General features: G+C 40.0%; 1 protein-coding gene across 2 annotated transcripts in view; it reads left to right on the top strand.

The window, feature by feature from the left end:
• The window catches only part of trappc11 (trafficking protein particle complex subunit 11), a 171,654-nt gene that overhangs the window by 84,223 nt on the left and 68,546 nt on the right, over positions 1-18,885 (top strand). For both annotated transcript variants that reach the window (XM_077578862.1, XM_077578861.1), the window contains exons 15-17: positions 5,903-5,964; positions 9,762-9,894; positions 16,897-17,027. In XM_077578862.1, the coding sequence (XP_077434988.1) occupies positions 5,903-5,964; positions 9,762-9,894; positions 16,897-17,027 (326 nt within the window). The remainder of the gene's footprint in view (positions 1-5,902; positions 5,965-9,761; positions 9,895-16,896; positions 17,028-18,885) is intronic.

Here is an 18,885-nt window from a genome sequence, read left to right as displayed (position 1 = left end):
TGAATATGCATTGGACTGGGGGCACTCTCCGTCGTCCGATCGAACGTCCGCCTGTGCGTGCTCGGTTGTGTTCCGCGTTACGACACCGTCATAGCCGCCGCGTCAGCGGTTCCAATTTCGCCGTCAAGCTCGGATTCACCTTCATCATCATCGAGGATGATCATCGTCGTCATCAATGTACTATTTTAGCGTTGGTCGATGCCTTTCGTCTTGTAAGTGTAGAGCTGCTTGCAAACGCTCGCCATTGCCCGTTCCCTCCTCCATCTAGCTCCATCTAACGTCTTCTACTGCCGCGTCAATGCTTCTCAACCACGGAGTCACCACCCTCATCTTCATCATCGATGATGATCATCGTCGTCAACAATGTGCTCTTTCAGCGATGCTTTTGGTCTTTGAAAAAAACGTCTCGGGCGTGAGCTCCTCGCGACCGGCCGCCATTTTTCCTTTGTCTTCCATTCTCATCTCCTGCTCGACGCTCTAGCTCCGCCTCGACTGACGCCCACCCGATCTTGTCAAAAGAGAGTCATCGCTGCCCTCTAGGGGCCAAAAATAGTCATTAGGCACAACAGACAGACTGGAAACTTTCACCAGACATGCGGAAGGGTTTCCTCTATCCGTTTAAAAAAAAAAAAAAAAAACATTGGATGACGTCTTTTGACGTCATTGGCAGTGAACCGTAGGTTTTTACTTGCAGTGGCAGTGAAAGAGTTAATGCAAAAAAATGAAAATCTTTAGCCAGTTCAAATCTGACAAGGCCAATTTTGTTTACAGAATGTAATGATTATTGAAATGTTTTATTATAATATTTATTGTTATAGATATAGCATGGATGTGCTTCCGGCCATTAAATAAATGCAACTTTCGTCAACAAATAAAATCAAAAAATAACATCTAACCCCAGGGCCCCAAGGGAAAATAGAAATGGAACATATTCACCTTATTTTCGCCGTCTCTGCCAAAACTTACTCCTTCTCCATGGTCAAGGAAATCCCCAATTGTCCTCCTGTAAAATTAATTCTCACGGACTATCTATAATTATCACATTAAGATTAACTTTTAATTTTATATTTATTTAATTCAACATGGACTGTTTGTGTCCTTCGCAACGATATACCCAGACCGACCAATAATTCCCCCATCTGAAAAAATCGCTTAGAGAATTTTTCAGACTAATATATAAAGTTTTGCAGTAAATAAATTTTGCTTGTTTTTTGTTTAAAAAGAGGGGAAAATGTTACATTTAACCAGTAAATTCGACAATGCGTCCCAAGCAACTATTTAAATTTCAAAAGAGAATTTGGGAAAATATTAGAAGACCAAATTTAACAAAAGTAAAATATAATAATTAAGATTGAAATAAATTGTATCTTATCTGTATTCATATTACTGTAGCTGTTTTCAATTTCTGAAACCAGACGAAATTTACCAGTATTATCTTTTGTACTATAAAAATATTGTAGCCTAACCTTAATGACTTTTACAAAGAATCTCAGTTTTCAGCCAATCCATCAAATATAATTAATACATAAAGTTGCCCTTAGTTTTAATGTTACCATTAAGCTTGCTAGTCCCCCTTGTTGATGTTTGTCCAAAAAGCTGACTGTTTTAAAATAGACAGAGATAAACAAATCAGATCAAAACAGAATAGACATCAAAAGTTTCAAAATATAATAAATCTGTGTGTATAGAGTGTTGTCAATCAGTTCATTATATTTACGAAATGTTTTACTGTAAATGTTATCACCTTATATCTGTCAAAAAATATAGATAGCAGTGTAAACAGTCAGTATCACATCATATGGTCTGGTATCACTAACTCAAGGCACAGGACAGTTCTGGACGCAGGAATGCATTAAGGAAGCATTGGAGCAGTTTTTCATTTAAGACTTTTGCATGTGAGTTTAGGGTGCAGTCATTGTGTACATTGGGTAGTGGAGCAGTTTTCTTTTATCACATTTGTATAAGAGTTCAGGGTGCAGTCATTGTGGAAACTTTCCACCAGGTGGCGTCAAGAACCTCCGCTGTCCTTCTGGTTGTAGTAGGCCGAGCAGGTGGAGTCAGGTATGGCCGCATCCCGCCGCCCTGCTGGTGGTGGCAGTTGCAGTTTCTTTGTAGGTGGGGGTTTTGTTTTGAAGAGATCTGTCCCGCCAGTTGACTTTGTTTTGAAATAATGACCCCGACCAATGACCCTCACTCGACTGAAAACATTAAAATCTGCCCCAACAGTATTTAGGTTATAACATGTCAGTAAATATTTAAAACAAAAACTTCCTTTATTTAAAAAAAATTAAAAATTAAAAAAATTTTGAGAAGGGGGAAGAAAAAAAAAAAAAAAATTTAAAAAATAAAAAATAATAAAATAATTAAAACAATGAAAGTTTACAATTTTAAATAATTGCTAATTATATGTCAATATTTATTATGGTTTACAATATTTAATTTAATATGTTTTGCATACCTTCATAAATAATACTTAGGATGAGATAGGACAGATATACTCTAACAATTTACAAATATAGTCAATTAATAAGTGTGTAGTTTTCAATTAATGTTTTCTCAATGGAGGCCGCAGCCCGTAAAGTCAGCCTTTGGTCAAACATCAAAGCAGGAATGATTTTTTAATTACATAGCACCGTACAGTTATATAAATGGTTATAACTTCACCAAAATACCTAAAGCTAGTATTCTAGCATTATTCATCATTTTATCCAAAAATACACGATCATGTGTCGTTCTTTTTCATTCGTAAACACGTTCTTATATCTCGTATTTTACGTCGAACGCCCGGCGGTGCAAGCCTCAAAGTCCCCCATCAATAAAATTAACTTACCGTAGCTTATAACGGCGCCATAAGATTTATTCCACCGCAATTGTACATCCATTTTATTCGTTTTTCAACCCCCGGATATGTCTACTGGGCATTTCCCCGATCGCAAATGTGCATGCGCTTTCAACCTTTCCTAGCGTCATCCCGTAGTTTAACGGAAGCTTATTCGGGTCAAACAATTATATTACGCGCTCAAATAAAGCGTACATTTCTCTTCTTATTTATTGACTCCCGTATGTTATTAGCTTATTATAGTATATTATATTATAGTTAAGTTGTATTAATATTTAGAAATGAAGTGACGTCTCACTTATAACAGAATTAGTCGACAAAATAGCTCTTTGCGCCCCCTTTTAAAATAGTGACGTCTGATTTTCTTCACCGACAAGACGGCATGCAAACAAACGAATATCTCCTCCTAAAATAATAAATACTGCTTTAAGTCAATTACGAAGCAGTCTCTCGACTAATATAGCCTGTCTGTTCACAATTATTCGATTCAATTGTGCAGAAACCCCTCGTAACGTTACGTACCAATCTCTGGTGATATATCCTCATCTGCGCATTCATATTTCTGTTGTAACAATGACGTGACACACAACAAATAACATACTGCTTTAAGTCAATTATGAAGCAGTCTATCGGCTGCAAGGAGCGAAGCGTTGTCACCAACTTTGTGGCAGGCCTTATTATAAAGAGACTGCCATGTGTTTTCCATAATTAATACCGCTTGCAGTCTGAAAGCCACAATTCTTCGATTCAATTGTGCAAAACCATCGTAACGCACCATCGTAGCGTTACGCTATACTGCTTTTAATTAAAAGAGGCAGTCTATCGGCATTTTAATAGCGTATCATCTTTGTCAATTAAAATTGTACGTCCATTTCAGCCTGTCTGTTCACAATTCTTTGATTCAATTGTGCAGAATCCTCTTCTGCGCTGATAATACAATTCATTATTCAAGGATCTATTATCGACATCTTCACAGCGGGCGATCTAGCCGTTGTGTCAATCATAATCTTCCTAATTCCAATCCAAGAATCTCCCGACATTTAGTTTTATGCCTATTTTCCATATTATTCAAGGAACTTTTTTATTTTCGATTTTACTACCAGCGGGCGATCTCTCCGCTGCTTCAATCTAGAATCTTTCCCTAATTCCATCCAAGAATCTCTCGACATTTAGTTTTATGCCTATTTTCCATTCAGCGCAGCTCCATTTCATCTTTATTTCATATTCCATTTCATCTTTATTTCATATTAGCGCATTTCCCAACGTGACGGCATTTCCGTATACAATGCTTACGTCACCACGTACGTGTACTTCAAACACCGTGGTAAAATCCGAAATCTGGGACTTCGCGTCCAACCAAACGACTTCAAAATTTATCACTATTTCTCTTACACAAATCCCATCCTCAATATAATTTTGCAAGACAAATTTATCAGCCGCAGCGTTCTCAGACAGACAGAACTTCTAAAACGTGGATAAAGTGTCCACTTACCTTGATTAATGTGGCCGAGAGTTCCATTCGTCTGAACGCACCGCCATAAACCGTCGTTTTACGTCGGGTTCACCATTTTGAAGAGGAATATAGGAATTTTGTCCTCTTTGCGTGTTCCAAAAATGAAGATAGATTTAATGTAAGAAAAATACACCTTTTGCAAAAATGATTTAATAAAAACAGAGAATCTCTGGACAAATAACAGCCTCTATCATCACTTAAACATCGTGGGATTCAGAGCGTCAAATGTACTCTTCTACGTGTACAATAGCTTCTTATAGTTAAAAAGACCTCCTCCTTTTCATTTATAGACTAAACATACTCTCTGGTACTTTTCCGTGAGCAGTGGCGTAAACAAGGTCAGATTTGGGTGTGTGTTCGGGACTGAATATGTTATATAGTTGAAGGTTCTATTTTTCCCCATAACAAAATCTCACAAACAAGTTGAACCAAATTTACGGTGGTCGTGACTGATGAAGAAAGTAAAGAGTGTGTGTGTGTGTTATTTCAAAGCAAATTTTGTTTTCAAGACCGAAATGTGTTTTCGCACAAAGCGCTGAGAAGGAACTTTTTTAGACTAAATAGTATGACCCAGTTTAAGGTCAGATTATACCGAAATCAACACCATCTGCTCTGCACAGGACACAAAACAATTTGACAAGGTTAATATTTCAGAATTGGAATGTTAATAATGGTTAATAATATGAAGTATTAAAAATGTTATAATATCTTTCACCAGTAATATCACACCGGCCTGTTGAGTGATCACTGCATATATGACCGTTATCCGACTCCGCTCCTCCGGATTACAGACAAAGGTTTTTAATCCAGGTCTGCCGTCTTCTTTTGGTAATTTTTTAAAATGTTTTCGCCTTTATGGGTTACTACTTTCGGGACACGAAAGTAGCTTTCATTTTTTTCCCGATTAGACCGGTTTGTATAGCCATAAACAGCACAAAACTTCGGCATTTTCTTACCTTTTTCCTATGGGCAAATTACTTCCTGCCCCCATCTGGGATTGGGCCGCTGGTCGTGACGTCACATGAAACCCAACTATACCAATGGTCTGTATGAAACATTTAAATCAAGGTTCAGGACAAGTCACCGTACCTAGACAGCACTGATCAAAGTTTTAAATGACATTAGAATAATATTCTCATTCATCCAGGACATTTCATTCTCATGGCATTGAATCCATCACAACTGGACTTTTCGGGTTGTTTTGAACAGTTGTATAAGCAACATCTTAACTATTAACTATTAAACTATTTTTAGACCGATTCATTAGTCTGTGTGCCGGTGCACTCACATCGTTAAACTCAAAACAGGATTTCCGGTTCACATCGTTTTTTTGTTACACCCCTAATATGTACACTACAGTATGTATGCATGTAAAGTATGTATGTACAGTATGTCTGTCTTTATCGATCAATCATTTGATCATTACTTTTTTATGGGGTTTTCTTTCAATAAGAAAGGGGTACCAATAAATGTGTCTGTTTGTATATTGTACCGGTATGTGTATCTTCTTTAGAAATGTTTTTTTAAAAGTTTATGTCTTTTCTTTCCAGCTTCAACACTAAAGAAAGAGCAAAAGTCGAGGATTGAGCAGAATCTCATACAAGTTCTGAAGGTGTGTCAGACTTAAACCATACAATTAAAAAATAAATATATGGTAGTAAGTATAAAATGTCTATTACAGAAATACAATCAAGAATTGCAGCCGTTTGTACAGAATAGGTTATTCATACTGTCATTGTTGATTCATGCATACAATCTGTTTTTCCTAATTGTTTTCATCTCACCACTTTTTTCATCATCTACCTGCACTACTAACAAAAAGTTAGGGATATTTGGCTTTTGGGTGAAATTTCAGGGCGAGCCTAAAATGCATTTACAGTTTTACTTAATGTGACCTCCAAGCTTTTGAATGCACGTCCAACTGTTAAATGTTTCGCTACTTTTTGCACAAGTTGCTGTTCTCTATCGAGGAGTTTAATGGCAATAGCCACAACAGGTGTTTGATCCTTGAATCGACTAATAAATGTGCTGGTTCAATTCTGGTCTTTAAACAGTCGTCCTCATCATGCTGTTCATATTTTGACATCATGAGACCAAGACGACATCTAACAATGGATCAACAGTACCTTGCCATTGTGATGCTTCAAACAGGACATTCTCAGACGGAAGTAATCATTAAGTTTAGATTGTCACAGAGTGTCATCAGCAAGTTGCAGCAGAGATACTGAGAGACTGGAAGAGTCACAGAAAGATGTAGATGTCATCAGCAGGTTGCAGCAGAGATATTGAGAGACTGTATGAGTCACAGAAAGATGTAGAAGTGGACTTCCTTTGGCCTCATCTCATGCTGATGGCTGCTACATTGTGAACAATGCCGTTAGATGAATGCCCTCAACTCCAGGCACATTTAAGGGAGGTGAGAGGCACCCGTGCCACATCAGACCATTTAAAACCGTTTACAACAGTGTGGTCTGCGTACTAGACGATTAGCAAGGGTATCTGACCACACCACCACGCACAGGTGTCATCGTCTTGCATGGCCAAGGGAGCATTTACGCTGGACGAGGGACCAGTGTGCCTGAGTGCTGTTCTCTGATGAAAGTCTATTCATGTTGAGGAGAAATGATGGCCGCGAACGATGTTGGAGAGCGCTATGCATCAGCCACTGTTGTCACCAGGCGAGCTTTTGGTGGTGGCGGTGTTACAATGTCGGCAGGTGTGTCCATTCGGTACAGAACTGCCATCTTCATGGATGACAATGCTCCAGCTCTTCAAGGTGGCATCATCAGGGAACGGCTATTGGAGACTGGTGTACCTCAAAAGAAATGGCCTGCACTTTCTCCAGACCTGAATCCGATTGAAAACCTGTGTGATCAGCTGAGTTGCCGTATAAAGGCAGAAAACTCTGCACCCCAGAATCTCAATGACCTGAGGGCTGCCGTTCAAGAAGAGTGGGATGGCATGCCTCAGCAAACAAAGAAGTTGATTTGTGAACAGCATGAGACGTCGTAGTCAAGCTGTAATTGATGCTCAAGTGCACAACGAGTTATTGAGAAGTAGAATTTTTTTTTGTGGTGTACCCACTCTTGTTAACGTTTCTTTCAATTAATTCTTTGAGATGAGGAAATCACCTTCATCCTTCTACTTAAATGTCCAACTTTCATGATATGATATCACTGTAGTGTGAACTTTTGACATTTTCCATAAATTTCACCAGGAAGCCATAAATATCCCTCATAAATTTCACCAGGAAGCCAAATATCCCTAACATTTTGTGAGTAGTGTACTTAAACATTTTTCCATGATTCAAACCAGTGGTGTAGTGGTCCTTGGAGAAGTATGTATATACTAAAATCGAATCTTAACTCATTTACCCCCAGCCATTTTTATCGGAGCAACTCCTTTCCTCCCGGCCTTATACTGATTTTTGACTGATCTTGCAAGGCCCACAAAATATTGTGTTATATTGCTATGTAGACATGCAAGCCACCTAAAGAAAGATTAGACTCTCTTCTTTCCTTAGGAAAAAAGTTTATTTTTATCTTTTACATTCTTTAGCAATCAGCATTAGAATATACCTAAGTTTCAGCAAAATTTGCATTCCCGACTTAAAAAACAGAGAGCTTTTTGTAAAAGCATATTTTTCAAACACAATTACAATTTTTTTGTTGTTGTGTTTTTGTGACAGCTCAAACATGTAAACAATGGTCTCCTTCTACAAATTAACTCTTTGACTGCCAGACGTTTTCAGAAAAGGGATGCCGCCAGTGCCAGCCGATTTAAGCATTTTGACTGATCTTTCAAGGTCCACAGAAAATGTTGTGTTTGGACTATGGAAACACACATACTACCAAATGAAAGATTGAACTCTCATCTTTCATCAGAAAAAAAAAATTGTTTCTACCTTATTCCGTTCTTCAGTAATCAACAATAGAAAATGGTTAGTTTCACCGAAATGCTCTGTTTTGAAACAAAAAACAGAGAAAACAAGCTTATTGTGAAACAATGTTATTTCATGCACTCTAGTGAATTGTACACTTCTTTTTGTCCATGAATGATGCCACAAACACCTAAATAGCGCTTTACTTCTGTAAAACACTACCACCAACAATGAAAAAGTGTTTTTTGATAGCAAAATACGTTTATTTACATTCAACAGTGTAACAATTTGACAAAACAATTTCGCAAACTATTTACAAATGTGTGCAACTGTGGTACTATTTACAATTATGTGGATGTTTCAAATACAGTTTTTCTTTTTGTAACACTCCCCTGCGTGCAAGGAGACGGAGCAGGATTTGCACAACAGATTCGTTTCACTGCGATTGCCCCTTTCGCGTGCAGACGTTACACTTTCTTGACGGCCTTTTTTTCCAGGGAATAGCAAGTAGCAGACTGTACCCACTCCTCCGATGAATATGCATTGGACTCGGGGTACTCGTCATCGTCCGATTGAACGTCCGCCTGTGCAGAAGTACTCTGTTGTGCTCCGCGTTTTCCGGTGTTATCATCGCTAGCCGGTGAGGCTTTATGACGTGGTCATAGCCGCCGCGTCAACGCTTCCAACTTCGGCGTCAACCTCGGAGCCACCATCATCATCATCGTCATCATCACTGTGCTCTTTAGCATTGGTCGATGAGCTGCTTGCAACCGGTCGCCATTGTTCGCTTCCTCAGCCATCTAGCTCCGCCCCACGTCTTCTACTGCCGCGTCAACGCTTCCAACCTCGGAGTCACCATCATCATCATCGATGATGATCATCGTCGTCATCAATGTGCTATTTAGCACTGGTCAATGCTTTTCGTCTTTGCTTTCAATGCTTTTCGTCGACTGAAAAAATGCTCAAGCGTGAGCTGCTTGCAACCGGTCGCCATTTTCGCTTCCCATCCCCAGCCATTGTCCCCTCTAGCTTCGCCCCACGTCTTCTACTGATGCCTACCCAATCTTGTCAAAAGAGAGTCATCGCTGCCATCTAGGGGCCAAAAATAGTCATTAGGCTAACTAGATCTGCTTGAAACTTTCACCACAGCTGGCCAAGGCTTTCCTCCACCCGTTTTCAAAAAAAACGGAGAAAATAAAATTGGAGAACGTCTTTTAACGTCCTTGGCGGCCCTCCGTAGGTTTTTACTAAACGTCATTTAACGTCCTTGGCAGTAAAAGAGTTAACAAACAACACTACAAAAATGTATTTTGATAGCAAAATAAGCAAGCAACCCTGGTCCTGGAGCTGCAGTCATTGCATGTCAGTGCATGTTTAAAAAAAATTCCCTACTCCAATCTAACACAGGTGCTTGCTGTCCTTGTGCAATATCTTTCTCTCTTTTTTTTTCCTTTTCCTGAGAAGGCTTGTACTAGTATACTGCAGTGTTTATAGTGGACAAACTAACTCAACAATATTATTTCCATTAGAACAAGATACCAGATGCTGAGCCTCAGTGTGATCAGTTTTCAGCTCATGCAGCACAGTCACTGTGGAATGAAGGCATAGCCTCTGGTGGCTCAAATGAATTCATTATTGATGTGCAGGACTACATACCTTTCAGTAAGTAAGAACTCACACAGTGGCCAATACACCATGATTCAGGACAAAAATAATTTTAATTATAGAGGATTTTCAAAACACAACAGAGTTCTGTTCCTATGACACATTGTGGCCCACATTTGTACCCTATGCTGTATCACAAACCAATGCTTTTGCAGTAGTGAAGTCATGATTACAGTAAATATCTGTATTATTTAGCTGGTGTCGGGCCAAAACCTTGTATCTCCAAAATAGTAATTTCTCAGAAGACCCCCAAAACGACCAGTAACATAGCATCATCAAATGGAGCAATCCATTGTCAACATTTAAGACTGGTCAGTAGTTTTAGCTGTCCGAGCTGCTGTTAAAAATAAAATGAGTAATCATCGCTGATTAACTCATTCACTCACAGCCATTTTAAAAGAAGCAATCCCCTTTACTCCCGACTGTTTTACTGGATTTTGACTTATTTTGCAAGGCCCACAGAATATTGTGTTCTATTGCTATAAAAACATGGAACCTACCAAAATAAATATTAAAGTCTCTTCTTTTATCAGGAAAATAATGTATGTTTCTATCCGTTTCCGTTTTGCAGCAATTAGCATTAGAATATATAGCTAGGTTTCATCATTATTCACAAATCTGTTTTGTGAGTAATTTAGGTTTTTTTCAGCATGGCCCTGGTTGATATATTTTGCTCTGCTGGCCGTTTGTGTAATAACTACTATTTCTTCAACCGTTCTTTGCAGTTGAGAGGCGAGGCTGCATCAAAACCTACTGTAATTTCTAGCGTAAAGAAACTTATAAATACGTATTTGGGACACTTCAAACATTTAAAATAGAACATATTTATACGTTTTTGAGAGCACATGAGTTAAGCATCATGTCAGAAAATCAGGATCAAATAAAGTCTGCTCTATTGGGAGAAATGAATGTAATCCAACTTTGTCTTTCTGGAGTCTAATTCAATATGTCAGTTTTTCCATTCTAAATATCTCCATAACTATTCCAATCCAATCATCTCGTATTAGCTGCTTCAGGCTGAGCCATCTCCTCTTAATTAATTTCTTACTGGCCACCAAGATTAGTTGCAGCAACTTTATTTCTCTCCGCTCCACATGGCCTATTTATGCCCTTATATTTCTCCTGGTAGGGAGTTCTGAAAAAGCTTATAATGTGTTTCCAGCAGTGGTCCCTCTAATTCATGGAGCTAGATGTAGAACATTGGAAGGACCAGAACTTACTCCAAGTCTCCTTAGATATCACCAGACCTGACTCCCTTTCCCACTTTCTAGAAACATCACATTTCTCAGAATACGATAGAAGTCTGCCTCAGTGGCCGATAAATCAGCCATTTTACATTCATGAACAATGCAGGACCTTAATTGTAAGTACCCGTGGAGTTCGTTCTGTGCTAAACCATATTCGTTCCTCAATGTCTCAAAGCTGTGAACAACCTTTTTATGAGTTAATGAAAAAAATGGTGATAGCCCATACTTGCTTCAAGATCTGAAGCCTGAATCGAGTTTATTAGAGACAAATTCTTCTACTTGTGAATCCCACAGGCATTAACAACAGTCTGCCAAGCTCGAAGCGTGTTTGTCAGCCACAGATTCCCCATTTTTTGAAATATACCCATCAAGCCTTTGTCCGCTATTGCAGCTTGGATCGGCAATTGAGTTGACAAACCTGCCTCCATCACTTTTCATGTTGCTGTATACTGTATGTGTCATTGCACCAATAAAGGAGAGGAGTAATCTGGGCAGCATAATAATAGTTCCTCAGCCAGGGGAGGCTCAGGCCTCCACCTTCCTTTGGAAATTGAAGAGTGACATACTTTATACTGGGTTTTGACCGGGCCAAATAAACCTTGATTTATCTCGAAATAGTTTTTAACAAACCTCCACAGGTAAATTCCTAAATAAGGAAAACAGTCGTGGGAGAATATTCATCTTGACTGCATATATCCTCGCACTGAGGCTCAAATAGCTCCATCTGTGTATGTCAGCTTTAATATTAGGAGATACTGGCTCATAGGCTCGAAAAAGCCTTGAAAGATCACTGGTCAATTGTATCCCTAGGTATTTCATATTCTAATTTTCCCACTTTAAATTAAATTATTTGCGTAGGTTTGCGGTGGGCGTATAGTAAAGTGTCATCACCTGCGTTTTTGAAATGTTAACTTGATAGAACAAAAGCCTACCAAAATCATTCAAGGATAACATCAATTCCTTAAACGGGCTCTCTGGCGTCCCCAAACTAACCAAAACATCATCAAACATAACGACCTTGTGTTCTACTTCTGATATTAGTATGCCTCTGATTTTAGTATTTTGTCCTTTTGATTGGCTTAGTGTCTCTATAATTAAAGCAGAAAGGAGGGGTGACATTGGACTGCCCTGCCTACATCCCCATTCTAGAAGGAAACTCCCAGTTATGTCCCCATTGATCTTAATCTACGCTGAGGGCCTGTCATACAATGCTTGAACTACTTTTTTTTTTTCTTCTTAGAGAGCTCATTATTCATTCGGTAATCTTACCGATTCAAATGTCATCATCATTGCTCGCTCTCTTCTTTTTTGTGTGTGTGCGCGTGTGTGCGTGCGTGTGGGTTTGTACTCATTAATTCACCTGAAACCTATTAAAATTCCCATACCCTTCATCTGAACCGAATACCTCAGAATCCCGATAGAGTCGTGAAGTTGTCAGGAGACCCGAGGAGTGATCAAAGAAAAGATAGAAAAGTGAAATCCAGTACTGACCAGACACCACAAGGTTACAAACCAGAATCTTTCACCAATCCCAGAAGCATATAAATTCCAACAAATTAGGGTGACCTCAAGAGACCAAAAGAAAGACTAAAGAAAAGAAGGAAGGATGGATGAAGCAGAGTGAGATCTACAGAAATCAGCCTCCACCGATTCAGTGTCCAGAGGAAGAAGCAGATTGTGTTTGAATTTCGGCAGATGCTGGTGTGGTGAATCTGGCATGCATGAAAAACCTCCACCAAAGAGGGGAGCCGTCAACCCTGGCCAGGACAGGGCAAGCACAACCCCCCAGGGCCCCCCAGGCCTCGGCAGCACTAGGGCACAAACCCCTGCAGGGGCCACTGGCCGGAGAGCAAACTCAGGAGCCCGGAGCGTCCCCCACCTAAACACGGCCCGCGCCCCCAGCCCAACGCAGCAGAACGGGGCACGGCAGGCCCACCGGGCACCCCACCGGACCACAGCCTCCGTTTTCCCCACGACCCCCTCAACCCACACCCGCCACCCTCCACAGCCCAGCCCCCGCCGCCCCCAAACCCCAGGACAAACCCCCCCCCCCCCCCCCAACAAGCCACCACCCCCTTGACCCCACCCCGACCCCCAAATCCCATCGACGCCCCGTACCCAGGAATTGGTGCCGGAGAGGGGCTAGACAGCGGAGTAGCAAACTGCATCGCCAAGCGCGGAGCAATGAACTGCGTCGGGGCGGCGCCGCCCCGAACAACAGGGAGAGTATCCCAACACACCAGGGAAAGCACCCCAACGCAGCACCCCCAAGAGACCCAGGAAACGACCGAGACGCAGCCGCCACCCAGCAGCCAAAGGAGGGGCACGCCCACGAACGGGAGGACAGCACCTACAAAGTTAACCAACAAGCATGCAGTGATTCCGAAAAACTTAGTGCCCATTGGAAGTGAATATTGAGGAATTAGTGACTGTAAGGTGTCATTTGATGTGGTCTACTCGATCCTGCTGGCAGCAACTGGGTTCATGACTATAAAAACACAACCATTAGTTACAAAATGCCAAATACAGAAGCAGCAATATAAGTTATAGCGGTGTGGTGGCTATCGCTAACAGGCAGAATCAAGTTACCAGATTTAAATTAAAAGATTCTATGTACGTAGATCATGTTTGTATAAATGTTTATATTTATTTTTTATTCAAACACAAGCTTGGCGATAAAGGTATCCTACAGTCCAAGATAGCGGAAAGTTTTTCTAAGACTTTAATCCAGAATTACATAACCGGAGTGTATAACCATATAGCATGAAAATAAGTGTCGGCCGTGTTTTGTAAGCACTAGAGACAAATGTTGAAGTCTGAAAGTCCCATTTTCTTCTTCATGTATTGAGTAATATGTATTCTATGAATAATTTTATTTTGGATAAGTTGTAAATTTGTGTGTTTTGTCATTTTAAATACTTTATTACAAACTTGAATCCAAAAGTCAGATTCCGGAGCTATTGACCTTTTGGACGTGACGTCACAGCCCTCATGGGAACGCCCCCTACAGGATGCTGGACGGCATAAGAGCCACTTGCCTGTATTGTAACTATTGAATCTTGTAGAGCGTAAAGTCTTTTATCTAATCGATTATCTTATAAAATGGTCATATCTTGCTGTGCGGTGGGTTGTACAGACAGACAGGAGTAAAGCAGATGTTGCTTTTTATCACATACCTACTAATGAAGACAAAATACATAGATTAATAGCAGCAATCAACAGAAAAAGAACTGGCAGCCCACAAAGTATTCACGAATTTGCAGCGATCATTTTTTGCGAGGTGAGTAGATAAATGTTGTAATTAGTAGATAAATGTTCATACATTTTACTAGTAAACGTATACTCTAACAAAGATTGTAACAGAGGTGTCGAATTGCGCGTTTCAAATCACATTAACGAGCCAGATAGTTAACGTCCACTCTAAGTTCATAAACACACAGCTTAGTTTTAAAATGTACTTTCTTCAAAACTATTAAATGCATTTGACTGTTTAATAATGGGGGATTTCGTCTTTGTGCTTGGAGTTTTTTTACTCTAGATCCCTAGTCATATTCATAAAATTACTGCATAGCTTGCCTCTACGATCGTCATTTGTTCCATGCTAGTAAACATACAGTAGTAACATAACATCACAGCGTTTCAATATAGAACAAACTATGTAAAAATAAGTCAGTTAGCATGATAAACAAGTTTTACCTTTGCATTACGAGGTATATTGTCCCCCGGTGTGAGCGTAGCATCTTGTCCCAGAGACTCAGCCAGCGACAAGCTTTTGAATCAGCCCCGGTGTAAGGAGAAGAGATGGCATTGACTACATAATGATATAGGTCGTGCGCTGTAAATCCCGGCAAAGTCGGCGATTTGATTAACTTGGTAAAAACAGCAGGCAACCGAAGGTAAGGGGCTGTTTTCAAACTAGCAATCTCCAACTTAAGTAAATAACGCTCTCTATAATTCCAGACTAAGTGTGCAACTTCCGACTGACAGGCAAATTTCGGTTGAAGTAGTAGATACCATGGCTCTATGGGCAATAATAACTTTTAATTTGTAAAATAGCAGTCGCTAAGTCACTAAGTCGCTCTGGGTAACGTCCACTTCCATTCAACAATCATTTCCTTCCGCCGTCCATCATAGGGCAGTCACGTGATCTCGTGATGTCGGTGCAAATGGTCAATAGACAGGTTTGTCTCCCATTTCAAGATGGGTAAATACATTTTATCTGTGTATGAAAGTAACTTAAATATTTTTGAGAGTTTTTTTGTCGGAGAAAGCTTTGAATATCCTTAGCTAAAACAGGCGGTTGCAAATTTTATTTTTGTTAGCCTCCTGTGTATAAATATCATTAATTTCCCCTTGTAACTTTTTGATTTCCCTCTTTGTGATAGGATTTGGGTCATTTACATCCTCCAGTTGTTTCAATTCCGCCTGTAAATATGTTTTTGCCCTTAGAGGCATTTAAGATGTGTAGTTATGGAGATTAAATTGCCCCTCATAACCGCCTTCAGCGTGTCCCATAGAATAATAGGTGAGAGTTCTCCTGTGTCATTGATTTCCAGAAATACCTTTATGTCATCCTTAATTTTTGAGACAGTGACAGGGCCATTAAGTATATTAGAATTAAATCTCCACAGTGTGTTACGCTGCTTCCTAGCTATCTGAATACACAACGAAATAGGGCTATGATCAGATAAATCCCTTGTTAATATGTTGCAGCTTTTAACCTTAAATCTATCTATATTAAACATAAGAAATAGGCAGGGAACAAACACAAAAATATGTAAATAACTTACATATGCATAACAAACAAACTGAAATGAAAATCATGAAGTCAAACACACCTAACCACACTTCCAGCAGTGTTTCTTTACCACTGCCTCCCTCAATTTTTAAGGGAAAACCCCTATTTAGACCCTGAAACAAGGGGCCTCCTACTATGATGCCCATCCAATAATGATGATTAATCCCCCATTTAGCTTGACGCTATTGGTTATTCACCCTTTCACCCAAGTCAGAAACAAGATATAGACTAGTTTGAATCTCTGTGCGCGCTCTGTATTTGCAATTCCATCAAGTCGGAATTTCCAAATTTAAAATAATGAAGTTTTAACATTCATTCTGAACAAAATATTAACATTTTACTGCTGAAAATGGCTTAATGAGTTAAGTATCCCTTTAAGAGATTTTTGTGTCTTTTATTTTTATTTTTATGCAAGTTGGTGTTGGTGACAATCGCTCTGATTGGCTGTTAGCCAGAAATTGCAAATCAGTTGTTGCTTTTCTTCCTATGTCTAGTAATCTCCTAACTGCAGTACAGAGGCTGAGCCGGTATTTGTTGTTGTCTTAATGCACTTGCAACTTCTTTCTGAACAAAAACTGTGTGATGACTGTGATTTTTTTCTTTTGTGGAACCATGACTCTGCATAGTGTGGGAAACTAAGACACACAGTGAGCATATGAGACAGAGAGCATATGAACCAACAGTGTGCGTGCGTGCACATGTGATTGGCTGGTTAAAATGTTAGCAACACAGACAACAGAAATATATCATAGTTACTGTGCTGAGTGATTAATTATTTTTTACAAAGCACTAACTGCATTGCTAACTGAATTACTTTTTGTAATAAGTAATGTGTAACTATAACTAATTACTGTTTAGGGCAACATGCCTAACACTGGTCACCATTAATTATGCAACTTAACAATTATGCAAGACATTTTTAACTTGACTGTCTCCCTCTTTGTCTGACCCTAGTTCAATGTAAAGCCAAATTCCGGTCTCCCAGTTTCCATGTAGATGAAGTCATCCAACTCCAAGTGTTCCTGAGATCAGACTGTCCTCATCCTGTGTCATTCACCAAACTGGGTGTAACCCTTAGCAATCAGGTACACAGAGGTTATGCTGTATGCATTATAGGTTAATATTGTTATTTTAAGTTATTATTATTTTTTGCATCATTTTTATGTATGTAATTGTATTATTGTTTACACTTGAGTTTATACACAATTTAAAAAGGAGTTTTGGTGACTGATTGGCGTTCCGCCAGTTTCATCATGTATGACATGTTGATCGTATACAGTATATGGACTTCTGGGTTGCTACACAGCACTTCTAGGTTGCTATGCGGCATTTGCTAGAGACAAACTCTTCTTTTTTCTAATCATCCATCTACCTGCATCCCAGGTTTTCATTTTTTACTTTTGAAACTATTTTTAACCTTCGCAAAAAGAGAATCGTCAATTTTTACCATCTGTGGTCATACCGCTCCTCGGACATCAGTGGGGTGTCCTCGGCTGCCCGGCTTTCTGAACCGCCTTCGCTTCACTGTTCCGCACCTTCATTGTTGAGGTGGGCCAATCGGAGCTGTGGCTGTGAGGTCGTCAGTGCTGGTGGAGAGTGCAGTGGAGAACGACTTAGGATGGCTTTGAGGAATTTATGTTCCACCATCTGGCATCTCAGGAGGAGGAAGCAGTGCGTATAGTAGTGATGGGGCGCTGCTGACATTCGCAGCAAACCTTCTCAATTCGTTCGGGTCTGCCAGGTTAGACCGGCATCCTCCCCCACCATTGGAGCCAACACATCACTATGTGTAATCGGTTGACCGCTCCGCCCCTCTCTTCCCCCAACTGTCCAAAATATGCGACTGCAAGTCCGATGAAATGACCACAAAGTTGATCATTGAAATGCGGCTTTGGGTGTCCTGGTGCAAAGTGTACATATATGGACACCCTTATGTCTAAACATGGTGGTCATTATCGGGCAGTCCATGGCGAGCACAAGGGTCCAATAACAGAACACCACTTGGGTTCCGATCGGGGTTGCCGTTCTTCCCAATGCCATTCCCCACATGAGCATTGCTTAGAGGGAATATTGATTGGTGCCAAAGCCCAAGTTCTGTGTGCAGGCGAGCCCATCTACAGGTGCTCGTCAAAAAATTAGAATATCCTTGAAAAAAGGAATAATTTCCATAATTTGTTATAAAGAGTCAAACTTTCATAGAGTATAGATTCCGGGCTCACAATTAAAGTGATTTCAAGTATTTATTTATCTATCTTTACATTAATTGGGCTTCCAGCTCATAAAACCCACAAAAACAGAATTTCAAAAACTTTTTGTACTGTGAAGAAATCACCATTCATACTTACCATTTTTTTGCATGGACAAAAGGATGGATGGTATTTTCAAAACGATATGTCAATCTCCAATAGTTGTTGGGAATCCTTTTGCCAAAATCACTGCCTCGAAGCCCAGGCATTGCCTGGGACCCACAGGCAATGCCAAAAGGCATTGCCTTTGGGTCCTGAAAGCCCAGCCTTTCTTGTTGGTTTGCTTTGCTTGGGTGTTCAAACTCCAAAAATTAGTTCAAACTCCGAGGCATTTTTTTAAACTCAGATTTATTGGTTGAAGTCCGATTTGTACGAGTTCCGAGACGTTCAAACTCAGAGGTTCCACTGTTTTCATTTACAGTAATTTTTTTCGCATTAAAAGTATTTTTATTAATTTAATTATTATACAACAGATGATGAAGATACGAGGCAGGACACGTAAACCCATTTTGACCGGGATCGCATTGTCGCCGTGCCACCGAAACTCCACTTGAGCGCTCCACTCGAGCGCTGTGGCTGGAGCGGGCCTGTGTGAACCATGGGGCGGGTGGCAGGCGGCACGCTGAGCCGTCTGACGGATGCGACGGACGGCGCGTGCATAAACTATAAAAAAATAAAATAAATCACGCTGTAAAAA

Source organism: Vanacampus margaritifer, chromosome 10, assembly GCF_051991255.1.
Source record: "Vanacampus margaritifer isolate UIUO_Vmar chromosome 10, RoL_Vmar_1.0, whole genome shotgun sequence".
Taxonomy (NCBI): domain Eukaryota; kingdom Metazoa; phylum Chordata; class Actinopteri; order Syngnathiformes; family Syngnathidae; genus Vanacampus; species Vanacampus margaritifer.
Note: the sequence above shows the minus strand (reverse complement) of the source record. Positions and strands in the feature narration are given on the sequence as shown.